The following is a 23,389-nucleotide window of genomic DNA, read 5'->3' as shown; positions in this document are numbered from 1 at the left end:
CAGCGCTTCCAATGTATTTTGTTAAAAAATTTAAATTTTATATGTCGATAAGGACCATAATAGCTATGGTAAGTAATGGAACATCGACCTTATGTGATGAATCAGAGCGACGCTGGCGCTCTCTATGAACAAACAGCAGAAATAAAGTCCTTGGTATCCAAGATGGTGACCTCCAGAAGAACAAAAAAAAATAAAAATAAAGAGCTAGGCTGGCGCTCTCTAGGAACAAACAGCAGAAACAAAGTCAACGGTATCCAAGATGGCGGCCTACAGAAGATCAAAAAAAATCAAGAGCGTTGCTGGCGCTATCTAGGAACAAAGAACAGAAACAAAGTCGACGGCATCCAAGATGGCGGCCTCCAGTGGAACAGAAAAATTCAATATGGCGGTCATGAAGAAAATTTCATCATAATGAGTGGGGCGCTCTATTTAAATATGGCGGATCCAAGATGGCAAAAAAAAAAAGATTTAGGTCGTTGAAACCGTAGTCTTTATTCCTAGATGTAAAAAAATTGTAACGATCGTAAACGCTGAATTTTTTTTTACATAGAATGTAAAGTATTTCCCCAGTATATAACATTATTTTTTCAAACGTTTTCTTTTACTGTAAGTTCTCACATGCTCTGTGGTTTTTAAATAAAATAGTTTGACTCAAAGTTTTTTGTCCTACAGTCATTTGTCCTAACTTGGTTTTTCATAATGTCGTTTGTCCTAAAATCATTTGTCCTAAAAGTCGTTTGTCCTAAAGTCGTTTGTCCTAAAGTCGTTTGTCCTAATGTCGTTTGTCCTAAAGTCGTTTGTCCTAATGTCGTTTGTCCTAAAGTCGTTTATCCTAATGTCGTTTGTCCTAAAGTCGTTTGTCCTAATGTCGTTTGTCCTAAAGTCGTTTGTCCTAAAACTCAGAGTAAGGATTTATCGATACTGGAACCGTCGTTTGTCCTAAAAGTCGTTTGTCCTAAAGTCGTTTGTCCTAAAGTCGTTTGTCCTAATGTCGTTTGTCCTAAAGTCGTTTGTCCTAAAACTCAGAGTAAAAATATTTTGAAGCTGTTCCGTCGTTTGTCCTAAAATTCGTTTGTCCTAAAGTCGTTTGTCCTAAAGTCGTTTGTCCTAACGTCGTTTGTCCTAAAGTCGTTTGTCCTAATTTTTAGGACAAACGAAATTAGGATAAACGCTTTAGGACAAACGATTTTAGGACAAACGCCGCACCCCCGTTCTTTCGTGTAGACTTTATAAATAATCGGCAAGCAAGGCTGGCCCACCGAGGCGTGCATGTATTTTTATCTTGTGTGTGAGTAGGTGTTTTGGTGTGTGTGAGTATGTGTGTGTAGGTTTGTGTGTTGTGTGTGTAGGTTTGTGTGTTGTGAGTGTGTGATTGGGTGTGTATGTGGGTGCGTATGTGCGCGTGAGCGCGTGGATGCGTATGGGTGCGTGTGTATGGGTGCGTGTATGCGTGGGTGCGTGTGTGTGTATGTAGGTGTGTGTGTGTGTGTGTAGTTTGGTGTGCATGGGTGCGTGTGTGCGTGTGTGTATGTGTGTGCGCGCGTGATTGTGTGAGGGGAGGGGAGATGGTTGAGTTGTGTGAACACTGTAGCCTCTCGCCGAGGCTGTCCGAGCCCAGATCGATTCCTGTCGCGGTCAAAAACCCGGATTCACCGCAAGTTGAAAGCTTGGCAGACGTTGCCATGGGTCGGGGCCCAATCCGCCAGTCTCGTTCTCGACAAAACGCTAATGCCGGTGCTCACACTCGGGGGAAGCCTTCATTTCACAGACGAGAGAGCCACACCCGAAGTTCATGCTCGCTTTTTTTTAATTTTTGTTTTCACAGTATATTTAATGTAGCTATCCTAACCAAATCAACCGTCCACAATGTTTTAAATTATTTATAATGTAGCTAGCCTAACCTAATTGACCATTGTAGAGACCTGCAAAATTCGCGGATTCATTTCGTGAAATGCTACAATTCAAATAATTATAACTTAGCGCTACTTCTGTCCTTGGTTCACTGTTAATCTGGAGGACTGGAGGCCAATTAGAGACCCTCACTCATAGAAGTGCCGAATCACAGGCCACCCAGTCGAGACTACTCACAAGTCAGCAGCCAATGAACAGGTGGCATTTGCCCGAGTGTGTAGAGTGTAGTAGAGTCTATCCTGAAGGTCACAGAATCCGCGAATTTTGCAGATCTCTAACCATTAGTTATCATGAGTTACATTGAACAAAAAAAAAAAACCGAAGATGCACGATCGGCGGTCTGGCTCTCTCGTCTGTGAAAAAAAGGTTTCCCCATACTCGGAGTTGGTTATTTTATTTTTTGACGTTACTGTTAATTAAGGGTTTTTACCTGTCCATTTATTCCGACAGCTCTCTTGCAATTAGTTGTTGGGTAAGAAATTTTCTCATCAAACTTTGACTTAAAGTTATTTTAGATCTGGTAACTGTCAAAAAACACGAACAATTGCGGGACTTTGTAGTGATAATTCTACACATAGTTACTCTAATCACTGTATCTTTGACTCTGTAACGCCAAATAGATATGCATGTATACCTTGGAGACAAGGGAATTGTGAAGCACAAATAATAGGCTACGCCATAGAGATGTGTATAAAATATAAAATGGAAGTGAAATAATAGAGTAAAATTTTAAATACAGCTACATAAGGGGATCACGCCGTAGTTATTAAATTAAAGTGTTTGTTATATTCATAATTTTTTAATGGGCGCATAGGGCACCTTACTGATAACTATGCTTATAATTACTAAAAAGGTTTATATCTCAGAAAGTTTATCTCAAAACGAAAATCAGTGAACATGTTTCCCTTTTTTGGAAAATTAAGTTTGCGTCACTGGGAATCTCTTGATAATATTTTAAATTTTGTACGTATGCCCTTCCAAAAATATTTGTTTTTATTTTTTAAATATGCTTGTATCCTTCAAGTTTATAATTTTATTTAAAAAACCGTTGGTATGTTGGTATTTTATGTCTATATGGTCTCACAATTTCTTGCTGATAAAATTATCGGTTAATAGCACGAATTAAAATTGTTCTTATATTCATCATTTTTAAACGGGCACCTTATGTGCCTTAGAATTCCTCCAAGATAATATTGAGGAAATACCTGTTGCAAGAATGTAAGACGAAACACAAAATCCAAGAGACCTATATATTTACATTTACAGTGAAAACCCTCTGACAGTGGTAATAAGTTGGCAACAAGTTAATTTTATATCCACTGGGAGAGAATCGAACTCTTACTATCTGTGCTATGTTTAAGAGCTGATATGGTATCTTATCAAAACCAAATTGTGCAAATTTTTCAAGGTTTTCTGCGTTACTTGCACAGGGTAAAATTTCACACGGTTGAAAACGTTTCATCATAATTTATTAAATAATATATTAAATTTTGTTGTGAAGTAAAAAGAATATTCATTATCATTTCATTCTTGTCATTAAAATTAATGAATGTGGTTTGTACTTGAAAATCATCAGCCAATAGTGCGGTATCATCTGAGACAACTTAATTTGCAACGCAATTAATGCCACACAAATAAAGCTATGCTGATAACAACGCGTACACACAACTAAATAATTGTAACCTCATTATCTGATTATGAAATAATCTAAACCAAATGACGAATAAAATATGGTGGATGTAATGTCAGTGATATCACTTTAGGACTAACTAGAAATCATGGTCCCCAGAAAAGATCTAGATTCCTCCGAATTCTCAAGATAATTATGTTATGAAAACGGTCTGATCATCAATATCAGTAAAACACTAAAAACATGTCTAAAATTTCCTGCAAACTGATCCGTAAAAAATAATAGCAAACCTATGTGTTTATATGTCCACCAAATTAAAAACCAAACTTCAATAATTTTTTAAGGTAAAAAAATTTAAATCTTTGTACTAACGATTTAAGTTACACATGCAAATAACAAAATGTCACTCCGACAATAAAAACAAATCCCTCCTATTTAATGCTGCTTTTTCTTGTTATTGTATACGTGGGTAATGCTTCCAAATTAAAGTTTTCAATAAAAGTAGCAGTACGGAATTTCTCTGGCGATGAAATGCGTGTCAACGGGGTCGGCAGTGGCAGTAGCTAGCCTACTTCATAGAAGCTATCGACACTCCTCTGATAACACGTATAAGTTAGGTCGAGTGACGCCGCCAGGACAAGAAGAGTACATGCGCACACGCGGTTTCTATGCCCAACGTCACTGTCAATTTACAAGCGCTATTATGAACTAGGACCCTAAATCACCAAAGGTACAAATCGTTAGCCAGGTAAGAAACTGGATAAGATGACGATACAGTTACAAGATACAGCAGCATATCTCCAAACTGCAGCATGGTACAAAAAAAAAGAGAGATGTCTCGTCCATTAATAGCATTATACCGAGAGCTAACATATTAGTGACTCATGAGAATCATTCACTCGTAAAACCAGACGGATGTGTATTGGGGAAAAAAAATATTTAGAATATAATTGACGTATTGCCTTCATACAAATGATCCTAAGAAAGAGTTAATTTTAAATAAAAATAACTTATTTAAATGCAACATTATATATACGTTTAACGCTTAGCAGCAGGAAGACACAAGAGAGGTTTTTAAATTGTTACTACCTTTAAACCTTATCATTGTACGGTTACATTTTTAGCATTTTTTTCTAATACATATTTAATCCCTAACGAAATTCTGATAACGTAATTAATACTAACGTGCTATCCTACTTTAGGAAAAAAAGTTTGGCAAACCAACATTTCCACGAAATTCAATAAAATAAATTCAAGAGAGAGTTTTTTGCCTTCCAATGCCTTGCAGATAGGCAAACCTTTCATCACACGCATCGCAGTGCTAGTCTAACATACACCACTGTTGAACAACTACAATCCCGAGTTTTTGATGATGGGTTTCTTCTGCGATTGTTTTGTCATTTCCTTTTTCCAGGATGAAAGTGAAAACACTAATTGAAATTTAATTCCTGAACCCAAGCAGGAAAATTTCCACCAGAAAAGAATCACCACTGGTTATCTAGCTGATTTAACTTTGAAATATAATAATCACATTCTTTAAAGAGTTATTTTCAAGGCAAGTCTATCACTCCAAATGAATTTTTTTTAAATTTAAATACTAGTTATAAAATTTTCATCCGATTTGCCTTGCATTTCTTATTCTGCCACAAATCTTTTCAACGTTAAATTTATTTATGGTAATATCATGGGTGTAAAACGTTGTACAAGTCTTCGTAATTTACTATCATCACTTGCACTATTTCTTATACACATTATACTACACTACGTGAATATCTGTTGAAATTATTTATGGCATAATAACAAATCCAAGTGTGAAATTGCATAATGGTTTTATAGTTAGAATTTGAAAAAGACAAAAAAAATCATAGCGTGTGAGACAGAGCATTAAGTCATCTAACTAAAAATAGTTTGCATGCCATTTAGGGTGAACTTGTAATGACATAATGAAAAATCTGTTAATTTGGTCGTAGTTTTCATATTAATCAAACATGTCGGGTATTATGGAAAAGAAACCTGGAACATTTTTTAAGTATCTATACACAATTCAGTGTAGCTGTAGTTTTTCAACACTCGTAAATAGGCTACATATGGTATCAGTCAGATTTATATCGACAAACTGAGGTTGCAGATTAATCACAAAATAAAATTTCGAAAACATAAAAGAATCACATTCTAAAGTGATTCCCAAAGCTGGTATACGCGTTTGAAATTGGAACAGAAAAACACACACACACATATATATATTGCATATGAAAAAAAGTATTTCCGATGAGGCACTCGGTATTTGGGTAATGTTTAATCATACAAAGTTCTATAATCACCACAAAATTTGTCGCTATCGTAAAATGGTTTCGTTGAAATAATTTGAGGGTAACACCTTTATTTCCCATTTATATTTGTTGTGTGAAGATATTTATAATTAATCCAATACAATCGTTTTACGACAGCAGCACGTTTTGCGGTGTTGTAGAAGATTTTTTTTAGTTAAACATACGTTAAAAAACTCAATTATTTGCACCAAAAAAAATGGGTTCAGCTACATATTCAAAGGCTCGGAAAGCATTTTATACAGTAAGTAAGAAATATATTGTAAAGGTTATTTTTTCGCGACGGATCTGCGATCAGAGTTTATCGGTCAAAACCTGGTATACTAGGCGGGTCCTTGCCCCTTAACAGGCACACACTCACCTGCGGGGTCCAGGGCTGGAACCTGGGACGTACTCGACGGGTCCTGCTGCGGCCTCGGCGGGTCCTGCTGCGGCCTCGGCGTGTCCTGCTGCGGCCTCGGCGTGTCCTGCTGCGGCCTCGGCGGGTCCTGCTGCGGCCTCGGCGTGTCCTGCTGCGGCCTCGGCGGGTCCTGCTGCGGCCTCGGCATGTCCTGCTGCGGCCTCGGCGGGTCCTGCTGCGGCCTCGGCATGTCCTGCTGCGGCCTCGGCGTGTCCTGCTGCGGCCTCGGCGGGTCCTGCTGCGGCCTCGGCGGGTCCTGCTGCGGCCTCGGCGGGTCCTGCTGCGGCCTCGGCGGGTCCTGCTGCGGCCTCGGCGGGTCCTGCTGCGGCCTCGGCGGGTCCTGCTGCGGCCTCGGCGTGTCCTGCTGCGGCCTCGGCGGGTCCTGCTGCGGCCTCGGCGGGTCCTGCTGCGGCCTCGGCGGGTCCTGCTGCGGCCTCGGCGGGTCCTGCTGCGGCCTCGGCGGGTCCTGCTGCGGCCTCGGCGGGTCCTGCTGCGGCCTGTGCGTGTCCTGCTGCGGCCTCGGCGGGTCCTGCGGCGGCCTCGGCGGGTCCTGCTGCGGCCTCGGCGGGTCCTGCTGCGGCCTCGGCGGGTCCTGCTGCGGCCTCGGCGGATCCTGCTGCGGCCTCGGCGGGTCCTGCTGCGGCCTCGGCGTGTCCTGCTGCGGCCTCGGCGGGTCCTGCTGCGGCCTCGGCGTGTCCTGCTGCGGCCTCGGCGTGTCCTGCTGCGGCCTCGGCGTGTCATGCTGCGGCCTCGGCGTGTCCTGCTGCGGCCTCGGCGGGTCCTGCTGCGGCCTCGGCGTGTCCTGCTGCGGCCTCGGCATGTCCTGCTGCGGCCTCGGCGTGTCCTGCTGCGGCCTCGGTGGGTCCTGCTGCGGCCTCGGCATGTCCTGCTGCGGCCTCGGTGGGTCCTGCTGCGGCCTCGGCATGTCCTGCTGCGGCCTCGGCGGGTCCTGCTGCGGCCTCGGCGAGTCCTGCTGCGGCCTCGGCGTGTCCTGCTGCGGCCTCGGCGTGTCCTGCTGCGGCCTCGGCGGGTCCTGCTGCGGCCTCGGCGTGTCCTGCTGCGGCCTCGGCGGGTCCTGCTGCGGCCTCGGCGGGTCCTGCTGCGGCCTCGGCGGGTCCTGCTGCGGCCTCGGCGTGCCCTGCTGCGGCCTCGGCGGGTCCTGCTGCGGCCTCGGCGTGCCCTGCTGCGGCCTCGGCGTGTCCTGCTGCGGCCTCGGCGGGTCCTGCTGCGGCCTCGGCGTGTCCTGCTGCGGCCTCGGCGGGTCCTGCTGCGGCCTCGGCGTGTCCTGCTGCGGCCTCGGCGTGTCCTGCTGCGGCCTCGGCGGGTCCTGCTGCGGCCTCGGCGGGTTCTGCTGCGGCCTCGGCGGGTCCTGCTGCGGCCTCGGCGGGTCCTGCTGCGGCCTCGGAGGGTCCTGCTGCGGCCTCGGCGGGTCCTGCTGCGGCCTCGGCGGGTCCTGCTGCGGCCTCGGCGTGTCCTGCTGCGGCCTCGGCGGGTCCTGCTGCGGCCTCGGCGGGTCCTGCTGCGGCCTCGGCGGGTCCTGCTGCGGCTTGGGCGGGTCCTGCGGCGGCCTCGGCGGGTCCTGCTGCGGCCTCGGCGGATCCTGCTGCGGCCTCGGCGGGTCCTGCTGCGGCCTCGGCGTGTCCTGCTGCGGCCTCGGCGGGTCCTGCTGCGGCTTGGGCGGGTCCTGCGGCGGCCTCGGCGGGTCCTGCTGCGGCTTGGGCGGGTCCTGCTGCGGCCTCGGCGGGTCCTGCTGCGGCTTGGGCGGGTCCTGCGGCGGCCTCGGCGGGTCCTGCTGCGGCCTCGGCGGATCCTGCTGCGGCCTCGGCGGGTCCTGCTGCGGCCTCGGCGTGTCCTGCTGCGGCCTCGGCGGGTCCTGCTGCGGCCTCGGCGTGTCCTGCTGCGGCCTCGGCGGGTCCTGCTGCGGCCTCGGCGGGTCCTGCTGCGGCCTCGGCGGGTACTGCTGCGGCTTGGGCGGGTCCTGCGGCGGCCTCGGCGGGTCCTGCTGCGGCCTCGGCGGATCCTGCTGCGGCCTCGGCGGGTCCTGCTGCGGCCTCGGCGTGTCCTGCTGCGGCCTCGGCGTGTCCTGCTGCGGCCTCGGCGGGTCCTGCTGCGGCCTCGGCGTGTCTTGCTGCGGCCTCGGCGGGTCCTGCTGCGGCCTCGGCGTGTCCTGCTGCGGCCTCGGCGTGTCCTGCTGCGGCCTCGGCGGGTCCTGCTGCGGCCTCGGCGTGTCCTGCTGCGGCCTCGGCATGTCCTGCTGCGGCCTCGGCGTGTCCTGCTGCGGCCTCGGTGGGTCCTGCTGCGGCCTCGGCATGTCCTGCTGCGGCCTCGGTGGGTCCTGCTGCGGCCTCGGCATGTCCTGCTGCGGCCTCGGCGGGTCCTGCTGCGGCCTCGGCGAGTCCTGCTGCGGCCTCGGCGTGTCCTGCTGCGGCCTCGGCGTGTCCTGCTGCGGCCTCGGCGGGTCCTGCTGCGGCCTCGGCGTGTCCTGCTGCGGCCTCGGCGGGTCCTGCTGCGGCCTCGGCGGGTCCTGCTGCGGCCTCGGCGGGTCCTGCTGCGGCCTCGGCGTGCCCTGCTGCGGCCTCGGCGGGTCCTGCTGCGGCCTCGGCGTGCCCTGCTGCGGCCTCGGCGTGTCCTGCTGCGGCCTCGGCGGGTCCTGCTGCGGCTTCGGCGTGTCCTGCTGCGGCCTCGGCGGGTCCTGCTGCGGCCTCGGCGTGTCCTGCTGCGGCCTCGGCGTGTCCTGCTGCGGCCTCGGCGGGTCCTGCTGCGGCCTCGGCGGGTTCTGCTGCGGCCTCGGCGGGTCCTGCTGCGGCCTCGGCGGGTCCTGCTGCGGCCTCGGCGGGTCCTGCTGCGGCCTCGGCGGGTCCTGCTGCGGCCTCGGCGTGTCCTGCTGCGGCCTCGGCGGGTCCTGCTGCGGCCTCGGCGGGTCCTGCTGCGGCCTCGGCGGGTCCTGCTGCGGCTTGGGCGGGTCCTGCGGCGGCCTCGGCGGGTCCTGCTGCGGCCTCGGCGGATCCTGCTGCGGCCTCGGCGGGTCCTGCTGCGGCCTCGGCGTGTCCTGCTGCGGCCTCGGCGGGTCCTGCTGCGGCCTCGGCGTGTCCTGCTGCGGCCTCGGCGGGTCCTGCTGCGGCCTCGGCGGGTCCTGCTGCGGCCTCGGCGGGTACTGCTGCGGCTTGGGCGGGTCCTGCGGCGGCCTCGGCGAGTCCTGCTGCGGCCTCGGCGGATCCTGCTGCGGCCTGGGCGGGTGCTGCTACGGCCTCGGCGGGTCCTGCTGCGGCCTCGGCGGGTCCTGCTGCGGCCTCGGAGGGTCCTGCTGCGGCCTGGGCGGGTACTGCTGCGGCCTGGGCGGGTCCTGCGGCGGCCTCGGCGGGTCCTGCTGCGGCCTGGGCGGGTCCTGCTGCGGCCTCGGCGACGGGTGACCTGCCACCAGGAGAGACAACCCACGAGTAGCCGGCCATCATTCAGCACAACAGGCGGGTAGCTTGCCACCAGGCGGCTCAACTTGCAGCTAGCCTGCACCAAGCAGCACAAGTGGGTAGCCTGCCACCAGTCCGCCCAACAGCGGGTAGCCTGCCACCAGGCGGCACTATAGGTGAGTAGCCTGCCACCAGGCTGCCCTTCAGGCGGGTAATCTTCAATAGGTAGCACAAGAGGTGGGTAGGCTGTCACCAGGTGGCAAAACAGGCTGGTAGCCTGCCACCAGGCAGCATTTTAGGTGGGTAGCCTAACACCAGGCGACACAACAGACGGGTAGCCTGCTACCAAGAAACACAAAAGTCCGGTAGTCTGCTACCAGGCGCCACAACAGGTGGGTACCCTTCCACCAGGTGGCTCAACAGCCGGGTAGCTTACCACCAGTGGCACAAACGGCAGGTAGCCTGCCACCAGGCAACACAACAGGCGGGTAGCTGGCCATCAGGCGGCAATACAGTCAGGTAGCCAGCCACCAGGTGACACAACAGGGGGATAGCCTGCTAAGAGGCGGAAAAATAGGCGGGTAGTCTGCCACCAGGCGGCACAACATTTGAGTAACCTGCCATCAGGCAACCCAACAGGCGGGTAGCCTGCCACAGGGCGGCACAACAGGCGGGTTTGCTGACCCCTGGCGGTACACAGGCGGGTAGCCTGCCACCATGTGGCACAACATTTGTGTTGCCTACCACCAGGTGGCACAACATGCGGGTAGCCTTCCACCAGGCTGCACAACAGGCGGGTAGCCTGCCATCAGGAGGCACAACAATCATTTAGCCTGACACCAGCCGACTCAACAGGGGTGTAGCCAGCCACCAGGTGGCACAACAGGCGGGTAGCTTGCCATCAGGCGGCAAACAGGCGGGGAGTCTGCCACCAGGTGGTATATCAGGCGGGTAGCCTGCAACCAGGCGGCACAACAGGCGTGTAGACTGCTACCAGGCGGCACAACACGAGAGTAGCCTGTCACCAGGCGGCACAACAGGCGGGCAGCCTGCCATCAGGTGGCACAACAGGTGGGTAGCCGGCCACCAGGCGGCACAACAGTCGTTTAGGCTGCCATCAGGAGGCACAACAGTCGTTTAGCCTTACACAAGGCGGCCAACAGGCGGGTATCCTGCCACCAGGTGGCACAACAGGTGGGTAGCCTGCCACCAGACGGCACAACAGGTGGGTAGCTTTCTACCAGGCGGCTGAACAGGCGGGTAGCTTACCACATTGCCGCACAACAGGCGGGTAGCCTGCCACAAGGAGGCACAATAGGCTGGTAGCCTGTCACCAGGTGGCACAACAGGCGTGTAGCCTACTACCAGGCGCACAACAGGAGAGTAGTCTGTCATTAGGTGGCACAACAGTCGTTTAGCCTGCCCTCAGGAGGCACAACAGGCGAGTAGCCTGCCACAAAGAGGCATAATAGGCTGGTAGCCTGCCACCAGGTGGCAAAACAGGCGGGTAGCCTGCCACCCGTAAGCACAACAGGTGGGTAGCCTGCCACCAGACGGCACAACAGGTGGGTACCCTTCTACCAGGCGGCTGAACAGGCGGGTAGCTTACCATCTGGCCGCACAACAGGCGGGTAGCCTGCCACAAGGAGGCACAATAGGCTGGTAGCTTGCAATCAAGCGCTGGCAGTAAAAATTGCATAGCTCGAAATGGACGACACAAGTTCGCCTAATGAGCTTTAAGTATCGCAAAGTTACTGAACAAACGTCGTTCGTCCCATTGCTTGAACTCTGGTATTTTATTTTATAGTTAAGATAACCTTTCCTGAGCCTGGTCGCACAATGGCCGTGTAAAACTTTATTACTTCAGCGCGTTCTGCAAATGTTAAAGGTACTAAAGCACAGTTTCAACTCATGACCTCGATTTGCTACCGTATTTAGTATGTAGGTATTCGATAAGTACAGTTTTCTGTTTCAGAAAAACCACGTTACCAACAATCCCGTCAGCTATTTCCGAATGAAGAAAAATTGTACGATTAACGAAGAAACTTACACGGGTAAAATACTATGTAAACGCCATTTCAATGCAAGACTTAAGGAAAAATATTCAGAAATTTTCCAGTAGCAGTTGAATTTTGGAAGTCCTGATTGAATGTTCGATCTATGAGTATGACTCTTTGAAATGTTTCAACAATTTTTCTTAAGGAACTGTAGTTTGTTACAAACTGCGCAGCTAAGATTTAAAAAAAATATTGTTCAACAACGTAAGCAGAGCGCCCGATAATTTTTTTTAACTTAATACATTTGCAAAAAGAACTGTAGTTTTATAATAAATTTATGTATACACTAGTTAACACACAAATTAAAAGTTTTTATGGCAAATTTATTATTTTAGTATTTGTATACCTACGTTTGTCTGATTTATATATTTATAAGTCTATTTTACTCTAGTTGAATCTGTTTTTATAGCTTTTTCAATACGAAAACAATATTCTTTTTTATTTTACAAACAATATAGTAATACCGACTTTTTTATTTTTCTGTTGGTTCAAGTGTTAATAATGATATTTTTATTAAAAAAGATATTTTTTAGTTATTTGTGGAGAACTAAGAAAAGAAAAATTTAATCGAGAGCGTATAAAGTGCACTATACAACAAACAATAATTTAAAAAATCATTAAATTTTTCCATATCCTTTGTTTAGCACAAAAGTCACACAAAAAATTATCCTAACTAATGTGTCATTCTAAATATAAAAAACTTCCTATCTTACACAAAAACTAATGGCCAGCAATAGTTATTATTTAGCAATATGGAAAATTCTTCTAGCATAATGTTACTCCATAACTTTGCAAAATAATTAAATTAACTAGCTTAAATTAAATTTGAATTTGTTATATTTTAAAAACTAGCCGACTAAACCAACTTCAATTCAAATTTTTCATCAAGGGTGATTTAACTGAAATTTTCTCACACGATATACAGTTTATTTTAATAGTTTAATTTTTTTTTACCAACCAGACTTAAAACCCACAATGGAATCGTAAAACGAGAAATTAATTTCACGCTTGGGAAATTAAACTCATAATATTCACTGAACATAATTTAAACAATAATACGAAAAAAAATTATAAAAGTGAGATCACATTATAATATTTTCATAAAAAATGATAATAAGATGAAATATATATTGAAAATATGGGTTACAATACTTGATTACACCTCAGAACCGAAACAGAAAATTATCAAAATTAAAAAAGTTACTTCGAAATATTTGTTTCGGCGGAAAGCCTTTTTCGTCACTGACACAGTACCTGTCATAAAAACACAAGATGACGGTGAATTAATTTACAGCACTTTTTTTTTTTGTTTTACTAAAATTTAAAGGTGCTTCAGAGCCATTCTCACATATCGAGATTACAGGAAGACGTTGCAAAAAGCGTATACAGAATAATAGGATATTTATTAAAAATATGAATGATATTATTTTATTTTTTATACGTATATATGCTTTAACGTTTTCTTCGTGACTGCATAAAACACTATTTAAAATAATGTTTCTTTTAAAAATAAGTTTACGTTAAGATTTAATGTGCAAGTTTGAAAAGTATACCTTTTAACAGAAACTTGTATAAAAGTTCCGTAGAGTTTTCTTTACTTTTAAAACTGGAGAGTGAAAAAAAAATCCAACAAAGTCTCTGCTTAGTTTATTTAATATTTAAGTTAGTTGGCTGAAGCACACAACTTCGGACGGACTGGTGTAGAAGAAAAATTTTCCAAGTGGAATGTCGGAAGCGTTCAGAGCTGTCAGGTTGGCTGCACTTCCGCGCGGAACTCGCGTTGCCAATAAAAACCTTACTCCGAGTTCGCGTCACTCTTGATAAAGCGCGTGTTTTGTTTCCAGCTGCAAAGGAAGACGGTTTATGGGCGCCTGCCTCCACCTCTCCCCCTCTCGTCCCTGCGCGTGCTCTGATTGGTCGGCTGCACTGCCGGCCGCGCCAGACGCCGCGGACTGCTCAGAACACCTGACTTGTGGCTCCCGAGCGACGCTTTTCACGTGTCGACGCGTATCGGTGCGACAGAAGGTGAGACTCCACACTCTGGTCACAGTCACCGACTCATGTTTGGCTAACGGCAACCTGGAGAGCAACCCTTTTGCCGAATCTGCCAAGAATGACTATCACTCTGCTGTCGTGCGACACGTTCACAGTAAACAAATAAAAAAATTTAAAAAAAATTGGTTTGTAAAGTCGGTTTACGGACGATAGTTTAAAGTGACAACGTCATAACAAAACATTGATGAAATGATTGCATACTTTTATGAATAAAATTGAATCATTTTTATTTTAATAATAAAAGAATAAATACTTGAAATTATACTAGTAATCAGATGTTTAAAATGCAAGAATAATTAACCATTATTGCCGAAATTGTTGTTGTAATAAGCAATGAAAACCACATTAAATTTTCACTTCTTTTATAAACAGTCGAGTGGAAGAGAGATAGATGCGGCGCAAGCGTACAATGAGCGTAACGGGACACAGCGTAACGGAACAATTTTCGTAACGGGACACAGCGTAAAGGACAAAGTGCGAAACGGGAACCTTTTTCATGCGTGCAGCCGGCGTTCATCGATTTATTAGACGTTGTCACGTCAAAAATAATACTTACGTGAACATTTCGGGAACGGTAGTCACGAAATAAAAACTGGTCGTTTTTAACATTGTTTGCAAAGCAGGTGTACGGTTTCATATCACCACACGTCCTTTCCCTTCAAACTTAGTTACGCAGCGTAGATCATTCAAAAGTTTTAAGTAATTGCCTGCCTACGTTTTATAGTAACCAAGCAAGGTATAACCGTTGCTCTATTGTGCATTTGTGTCGGTCCCGCAAGTTACGTCATCTTCCATTCGAAGTACCTACACCTGCTCCGGTGACATTCTTCATATCAACATATGCATTAAAATAATTGATTACCTGCAAACCACATAGCTTAGCAAACCAATAAATTCGGTGGGGCAAATGAAGGAATTTTAACGAAATGGTACTTATCATTAAAGTAATACGTTTTGTTCTCATCTGTTTGTAAAATCACAATATTTGCAGGCACTTTCAAATACGTTTGTTTAGTATTGATGAGAGAAATTAATAAACTGACGTTTCAGTTACACATTTAAAGGCTAAAAATATTCCTTATTCTTTATATATAAAATTATATTTTACATTCTATTTTTAAGTTATTTCTATACAAACGTTTTTTGCAATCAGTGTAAACTATTACGTGAGAAATTACAGGCAAGAACATTAGTTCATCGCAGACCACCTTGTTACCGTATGTTAACATATGCTACGGTATGCTAACATAAGTTACCACATATTACCAAATGTCACACTATATTATTATGTGTTACCATACTCCTGCGGCCAGGTATCTTGCCAGCTGTCCGCGCGGGGGTGAAGGTCGAAGAGGCGATGAAGTAAGACGTGGAAAGAGGGGAAGTAGGGGAAGAAGGGGAATGAATGGCAAAGCTCTTCATGGGGAGGGAAGAGCTGCGTTACTACGCGTGTGAAGTATATTGGCAGGTAATGTGCACCGGTAATGCAGCCGGACGTATAGCGTGGGACAAGTAAAGAGGTGATTCACAGCCAAGAGAGCGAAATAATAGTAAATTAATATCAATCTGTTATCAAGTAGCTCGTGATTCATATTCACAAAGCCACGGAACGTGTTGCAAATTGTACAGACGTAAGCAAAGTTACAGTGATTCCTATTCGGGAAAAAAAAATTGTAATGCCAACGTTGAAAAAAATTGGTTGTCTGTAAAATCAGTTTACGGACGATAATTTAACGTGACGTCATAACAAAACATTGATGAAATGATTGCATACTTTTATGAATAAAATTGAATCATTTTTATTGAATTATCACTATTTTGTATGGATACAAAGAATGAGTGAAATGAAATCTACAATTTAATTGATAAATTTACTTTTATTTGCACTCATTAATTCAAATATGTTTATTACTTTAACGAAGAGATTATTTTAACTATAACTTTTATACATGTTTGCTATTTAACTTCTACCAATCTGTGTTATTATGTTAAGGACAGGACGATGATAGGAAAAGTAGGAAACGTATGGGAGTGTTTCAAGTTTAATATGCCTCGAAAAAATCAAATCGATGGTTGTTCTAATCGAGTGGAAGAGAGATAGATGTGGCGCAAGCGTACAATGAGCGTAACGGGACATAGCGTAACGGGACAATGTGCGTAACGGGACACTTTTTCTTGCGTGCAGCCGGCGTTCATCGATTTATTAGAAGTTGTCACGTCAAAAAGAGTATCATTTGTTACGTTAGGTGTACAAAACAGATCAAGGTTCTGTATGTTTATAGTAGTATATAAATGTTCCTTCGGCGCCTAGTTCCTGGTTATGGAGACAGAGCCGATGTCCACCATTTTGGATTTTGGCGTCACGGCGGTATCTTGGTGGCAAATTTCCTCTAAATTCCTCAAAAATGACTCTAAATTTCTCAAAATTCCTAGAAATTTCCCTCGTTTAAGGGGAAAATTCTAGATTCGAGGAAAAATTTCCCATTTATCTTCGAAAAAATCCACACGATTAATTTACCTCAGAGTGGGGCAGTTTTTCTCACGGAGGCATAACTTTCCTCAGAGCGGGGCAATTTTCCTCAAGAGCCCCAGCAGTGGCCGTGACCTTGACCTTGAACGTAAACTTGAAATTTTTTAATTATTGACCACAAATTTACAAAAATAATTCATGAAATATAAAAACAGTCTGATTCAATTGTTTTGTAACTTTATCCGGTTCAGTCCTCGCTTCGATTCCCAGCGAGCATATACTTGAAGTTTATTAATAAAAAATTATTTTTTTAAATTACAATTTAAATAAAATTTTAGTAAAAAACTTGCCTTCTTCACACCTGCCATGTTGGAGTCTAGAACATTAAGCTATTTTGAATAGTAACCTCACGTCCGCCATCTTTAAAATCCAAAATTTTCATACAAAAATTTGTATACATTTTATAAATTATAAAATAATTAATTTCACTACAATTTTGATAAAAGATTGGACATATGTCATAGAGTCTTCAGTTCAAACCCAGTGAAATAATTTTATTAAAACTGACGACAGATCCTTCCTACATGGAAGCCACCGGCAGACTGACCTCTCACCACTAATCCCAAGGCAGATATTTCGTTGTCAGTATGATGTCATGGCAGCCATATTGGATCTGCCATCTTGTTTTCGTCTTGTGGAGGTAGGCATCTTGTTTTTGTCTGCTAGAGAGTGCTACCGACACATTAGTTTAAATTTTACCCGCTAGAGTGAGGTATCACCATACAGTCAACTGTCGTGATATCCGCCATCTTGTCGGTCGCCTTTGCCACCATCTTGGAAATTCTTAATAATAAACCTAGAAGTTCGCGAAAAATTCTAAAATTAAGAAAAAAAAATCGCTTATTAAAAATGTTTGACTGGGTCGATTTCATCTTTGGTTCGATTCTTGACTGATACAAAAACGAAAATTTAATTAAAAATTACAACAAAAAAAAAGGTTCGAGAAAAAAAAAACAAATTACAAGCAAAAATCTATTACATAATTTATACTCTACCACAAGAACAAAAACAATGAAATTACTATAATTTCTCGATTCAAACAGTCTTCTTGGACGGCAAAGCGAGTCCCTTACATGCCTTGGCATGTGTTTCAGGGCATTTCCACATAACAGTCGATTAACCAGACACGACCAGTTGGTGGTTAGGCCCATCTATTTCAGGTCAGGCTAACATGTTTAGTTGGTGTTCAGAAGTCACAAATTAGGGTTTCCCCCCTTTTCTTTGATAACCCAGCGCTCTTAGCCGCGAGGCCCTGCCGCCCTGGGGCCCCCACGGGCGTGGATGCGGATCACGCCGCATACGCAACCAGGAAGAGCGTTAGAGCTTTGGCTATGCACAGGGACTGAGGCTACCCATCTCAGTTTATGCACCACCTCTGCCCCCTACTCCACTCAGCTAACCAGCAAGTTGGATGCTCCCTTGCCCTTTGGAGTATCACTTCTGGCGCCTACCCCGGTCTCCCGCCTCACACTGGGACTCCTCAATCACCCAGCGAACCCGCGGTCCGGTGGAGGCCTACCCAACCTCTGCCAGCTGTCCAGGCTGGTTACCGGAGCTGTCCTCGTCGCTCACTACGTCGGTACTTCAATGGGCTAGGGAACCCTGATACCTGCCCCTAAAGCACTCGGGGCACCACTCCCAAGTACGAGTCCTACCTCACCAAGAATCCTGGGCCATAAGAAAACCTCAGCGGGGAACCATTCAAACATGATGGATTCTTCCCGTACTACGACCAACTTTTGGTCTCGTCGGCAGACTGTTCGCTGGTAGTTTGACCGGATCATCACGCTTCTGGGATGAACACCGCCAACCCCAGCTGGAAAATGGCAATCACGGCGTCCGGGCAGGAAGCACCTGGGGGTTGCCTCAGTACCTCCACCGACTACAAGGCTAAAGGGGAAACCTCGCCGTGCAGTTTACAGCCCGTTTTTAGGCCCGGGTGCCTGCTCTCCAGCGCCACTGCCAGAGAGGCCAAGTCCACTCCCGCCGTCAGAAAGAACTCAGTAGTAGTAGTACTGGGGACTGGCTTCGGCTTAAAATGCAGGTGCCAGGGTTCCAGCTGTGGAGGCGACGTCCGCCATCTTGGATTGTGAGCTCACGTCGGCCATATTGGATGACCTTGGCCTTTGACCCCGACAGCCACTTTGATTTCTAGAACTTTCCGCCATTTTTAATTATTACGTCACCATTGCAATTTTCGTTTCAGTCGCCATATTGATAATCCGTAATTTTTATTCTAGAAAATCGGAAAAATTTTTAAATTTTATCAAAAAATGAAGTTTTCCAATTTTAATAAAATCTTTTTTTAAAAAAACAAAGCTGCATTTTCGTTACGGCCACCAGTTTAAAAATCAGTATTTTTTATGCTATGAATTCGGATTTTTTAAATATATAAAAAATAATAAAAATGTAAATCAAACACTCCTCCATCTTGGATTATGATGTCACGGGCGCCATCTAAAAAAATGCGTGATTAATATAAGATTTTAATGGGGAAAAAATAAAAATTTATAAAAATTTAATTAATCAAAATCTAATAAAATATTATTTTTAACACGCACTTATGTTCTTGCTATGAACCCAGTGAGGGCAAAAATAAAAAATGATGACAGATCCTACTTCCACAGAAGCTGCTGGCAGACTAACCTCCCACCACTAATGCCAAGGTATATATTGACAGCTATTATGACGTCACGTCCGCCATCTTGTTTTTGTCTGCTAGAGTGCACTATCACCAAGTTAGTTTAATTTTTGACCACTAGATCTTTGACATTTGACATTGACCATTAACCTTGGACTTTGACCTTGACCTTAACCTAAGACTTAAGTATACCTTGACATTGACATTTGACCTTGACCTTTAACCTTGACCTTAACATTCGAACTTTGACTTTTACCTTGAAATTGACATTTAACCTTGATCTTTGACTTTGATCTTTACCTTGAACTTTGACCTTGACCTCGGACTTTTACATTGACATTGAAATTAGACTTTGATATTGAACTTTAACCTTGAGTTTTGACCTTGACCTTGGTACCTCGGTGACCATCTTGTTTTCAGTACTCGCTATCAGGAGCGCTAGTTAACACACATCCCCTTTGAGAGGAAGTCGCCGCCATCTTGTTTTCAATATTTGTTCATAGGAGCACTATTGTTACGTAGTACACATGTCATCTGCTAGAGTATGTTGCCGTCATATTAGTTTAATTCTTAGCAACTAGAGTGCAGTATTATTTATTAACATACAGTTATCTCTCACGGTATCCGCCATCTTGAAATTTGGACGACATCTTGAAAATTCGTAATTATTGACCTAGAAATTCGGAAAAAAATTCCAAAATTTATCAAAAAAACACTTATTAAAATAATGATTGACGCGATAGATTTCCGTCTTTGGTTTGATTCTCGGTCAGTGATAAGGGTAATATGTCACGCATCGTCACTCTCTCCTGATGACTGAGGGTGACTCGTGGATCTTTCGGTTTCAGAAGGTAAAATAATGATTTCGTCCAGACATTAGTTTCCCTGTTTTTATTTTATTTTTGGTTATTTGTCATTATAAATTATAGATATATAAGTTGATAAACATAAAACATATAGAACATGAATTTAAGATCACATTAATAAAAGAATGGGCCGGCCCTTATTAGACAGTTGTATAAGTTGTTTAACAATATTTAATTAAAGTTCGGGACAATAACGTTTTAAATAATCGTAGTAAGCTTCTGCATTTCTGATCTGAGAAACGTCGTGGTTGGATGCTAGCCCGAAAAGGTTTTTTAAAAACTGAAAGGCTGGCACTTTGAAGATTGTTGGATGAAGTGGGACAGCTGACGAGACGTCAGAGGGCCTGAGACTGATCTGGTCCTTGGAAAGGGCCCGGTGCTTGTACCCTGGTACTCGGTCCCTGGTCCGGCACTTGGTCCCTGGTACTCGGTCCCTGGTCCGGCACTTGGACCCTGGTACTCGGTCCCTGGTCCGGCACTTGGACCCTGGTACTCGGTCCCTGGTCCGGCACTTGGACCCTGGTACTCGGTCCCTGGTCCGGCACTTGGGCCCTGGTACTCGGTCCCTGGTCCGGCACTTGGACCCTGGTACTCGGTCCCTGGTCCGGCACTTGGACCCTGGTACTCGGTCCCTGATCCGGCACTTGGACCCTGGTACTCGGTCCCTGGTCCGGCACTTGGACCCTGGTACTCGGTCCCTGGTCCGGCACTTGGACCCTGGTACTCGGTCCCTGGTCCGGCACTTGGGCCCTGGTACTCGGTCCCTGGTCCGGCACTTGGACCCTGGTACTCGGTCCCTGATCCGGCACTTGGACCCTGGTACTCGGTCCCTGGTCCGGCACTTGGACCCTGGTACTCGGTCCCTGGTCCGGCACTTGGACCCTGGTACTCGGTCCCTGGTCCGGCACTTGGTCCCTGGTACTCGGTCCCTGGTCCGGCACTTGGACCCTGGTACTCGGTCCCTGGTCCGGCACTTGGTCCCTGGTACTCGGTCCCTGGTCCGGCACTTGGACCCTGGTACTCGGTCCCTGATCCGGCACTTGGACCCTGGTACTCGGTCCCTGGTCCGGCACTTGGACCCTGGTACTCGGTCCCTGGTCCGGCACTTGGACCCTGTCTGTGAACAGATCGTTATAAATAAAGCTCAAACAAACATTTAAAACATTTAAAAATTTTTGCTTTTGTACAAAAATATTTTAATTAAGTGTGCATTAGTCAGTGAGTGGTTGTGTGTTCAACCATTTATTGGTATATATTTTCTATAAGTATTATTGACGGTTAAATTCTAGTCAGAAACCTTTGTTTTGTAGTATTTTAGCAGTTTATAGGCACATGAATTTTATTCCTAAGTGTATTATTTCTTTAAAACCACATAGTTTTCAATCAGGAATATCGTCTTTAACACACGCTTTATATATATATATATATATATATATATATATATATATATATATATGCTGCTACCAGTATGAATCCAGATGTAAATAAAACATTCTATTTATTTCAACATGAGCAAAGCCTTTGATACTTTCCAACATAATCTTATGATTAAAACATTGTCAATTTTAGGCTTCGTCAAGCAATGCGTGGTATATATGTTTTAATTATCTTACAAATAGACGCTTTGCAATCAAATTTGCAAATGCAATTTCATGGTATTAGGTGTTCCGCAAAGTAATAGTTAATCTCAACTACTCTTTAATATTAATAAATGATATTCCAACTGTAATCAGAATTGATCAAGGAAAAATGCTGATGAAAAAAATATATGATTGGGAAATATGTTTGTGAAACTATTCAGCAAGATATTTCAGCTGTCCGGATCTGATTTTCAAGTTAACAAACGTCTCTGAATTACGATAGCATTTATTGTATAACCTTTAGTCAAAAAAACTAATTTAATTAATCAGAATTATCACATAGTAAGTAATGATGTTAAACGTGGTTTCCTCTTTTAAGACCTTCGAGCTATATTGGATGCCAAGCTTTTTTTCACCAACATGTAGATAGTAATATTAGCAACACATGAAGATCTCTAGGTCTTATTAAATTTAAATCTTTCTCTGCATCAGAAGATTTTAATTAGAAAAGAATTGAAAGTATGCAGAAAAAGTTCTTAAATTAATATTTAAAAATGTCAGGCATTTAAATTATTTTGAATATGCTACATTCCTATATAACCTATTTGCATTGTCTATTTATTAGACGTTCGATCAGTGATGCACTTTTTATTATAAACATTTTATTACCATTTTTGTTGGTTCAGACATAATGACTCGGTTTGTTTTAAGAATTCCAAATTGCAATTAGAGAATTAGTGACACTTTTAAAACCATTAGTAAATATAAAATGTGTAAAAAATTATAAATCTTTTTGAATAATCTACAAACATTCATTGGTAAAACTTTTGTAATCTACATATTTATTTTGTATACACCTTTTTAGTTTCGGTTTAAGATTTTTGTGAAAACCAAAGAAACCAATTGGTTGACTGAACTTTATCAATCTTTATCTATCTGTGTGTTGTGTTGGTTCGTGTTTTGTCGCATTGATGTGTATCAGTGTATATCTGGTGTTAATGTGTTTTTGTTGTTATTTAATGTCATAATTCGTTTATAGGTGCTGTAAGGCACAAAAACTGAATTGCAATTAGATCTGACAGTTTTAATGAAGCAGGATAATATGCTACGCATAGTATTATTTTTTATTATACTTCAATTTCAGCAGAGTTTATTTTTGAAAGACTGTAAGCCTGTGCAAAGCCCATCAACATTCGAAATGTACGAGCCTATATCTCCCCTAGAGCGCCCGTGTTGCTTGCCCTGTGCGAATAAACTACACTACACAAAAATATTTCCCTTGCATTTCAGCATTTTAAAAATACATTTTGTACACTTTAAATAATTTATTATAGACATTAAAAACCTTAACATCTGAGTTTCTTGTGTTCAGTTACAGAAAACATTACATAAGAAAATCCTTAAATATTTGCGTTGGATTTGCACTCATTAAATAATGATCTACAATTACTTCAATTATTCCAGTGTGCAAAAATGTAAATTCTATGAAGCTAGTTACATTACAATTTTACGAGTAAGGACGTTTTCCTCATTCCGTAGAATGTATAAGAAATTTTGGCAGAATGGAATACTAGGTACCACATGCATTTTTTTTAATCGTCGTAATAAGAATACAGTGCTACCTATATAACATTTTTGGAAACATTTATTTATTCTCGTCCACAATCTGGATAAAATTTGTTATTGCAACTATCACCGTCTGAAGCGCTATCTGTACGCTTTAAAGTTAACCTGAGAAACAGCTAGAGGGTTGACAGCGCTACCTGCCGAGTATTCTATACACTACTTCGAGGACAATGCTGCTGCACTCATTCCATGGAGGGTGTAAGAAAATATGGCAGAATTCCGTCTCGTCCTTTGGACTTATGGCATATTTCCGTAATGGTACTTATCCGCCTTTTTCGAAGAGGCCAGGCGGAATACTTCCATTATGGTAGTCTTCCGATATGGTAGTCTTCCGTCGCCCCGGTTAAATTTCTTATAAG

At 44.8% G+C, this 23,389-nt stretch overlaps 1 protein-coding gene across 1 annotated transcript in view; it reads right to left on the bottom strand.

Moving 5' to 3' along the window:
• Positions 1 to 23,389, bottom strand: part of LOC134529937 (EZH inhibitory protein-like) — a 54,745-nt gene that overhangs the window by 26,872 nt on the left and 4,484 nt on the right. The window contains exons 2-6 of the mRNA XM_063364485.1: positions 20,120 to 20,941; positions 10,711 to 10,786; positions 9,514 to 9,679; positions 7,921 to 8,067; positions 6,230 to 6,251 (exon numbers count right to left, since the gene is read on the bottom strand). Of these exons, the coding sequence (XP_063220555.1) occupies positions 6,230 to 6,251; positions 7,921 to 8,067; positions 9,514 to 9,679; positions 10,711 to 10,786; positions 20,120 to 20,941 (1,233 nt within the window). The remainder of the gene's footprint in view (positions 1 to 6,229; positions 6,252 to 7,920; positions 8,068 to 9,513; positions 9,680 to 10,710; positions 10,787 to 20,119; positions 20,942 to 23,389) is intronic.

Source organism: Bacillus rossius, chromosome 2, assembly GCF_032445375.1.
Source record: "Bacillus rossius redtenbacheri isolate Brsri chromosome 2, Brsri_v3, whole genome shotgun sequence".
In the NCBI taxonomy this organism is placed as follows: domain Eukaryota; kingdom Metazoa; phylum Arthropoda; class Insecta; order Phasmatodea; family Bacillidae; genus Bacillus; species Bacillus rossius.
Note: the sequence above shows the minus strand (reverse complement) of the source record. Positions and strands in the feature narration are given on the sequence as shown.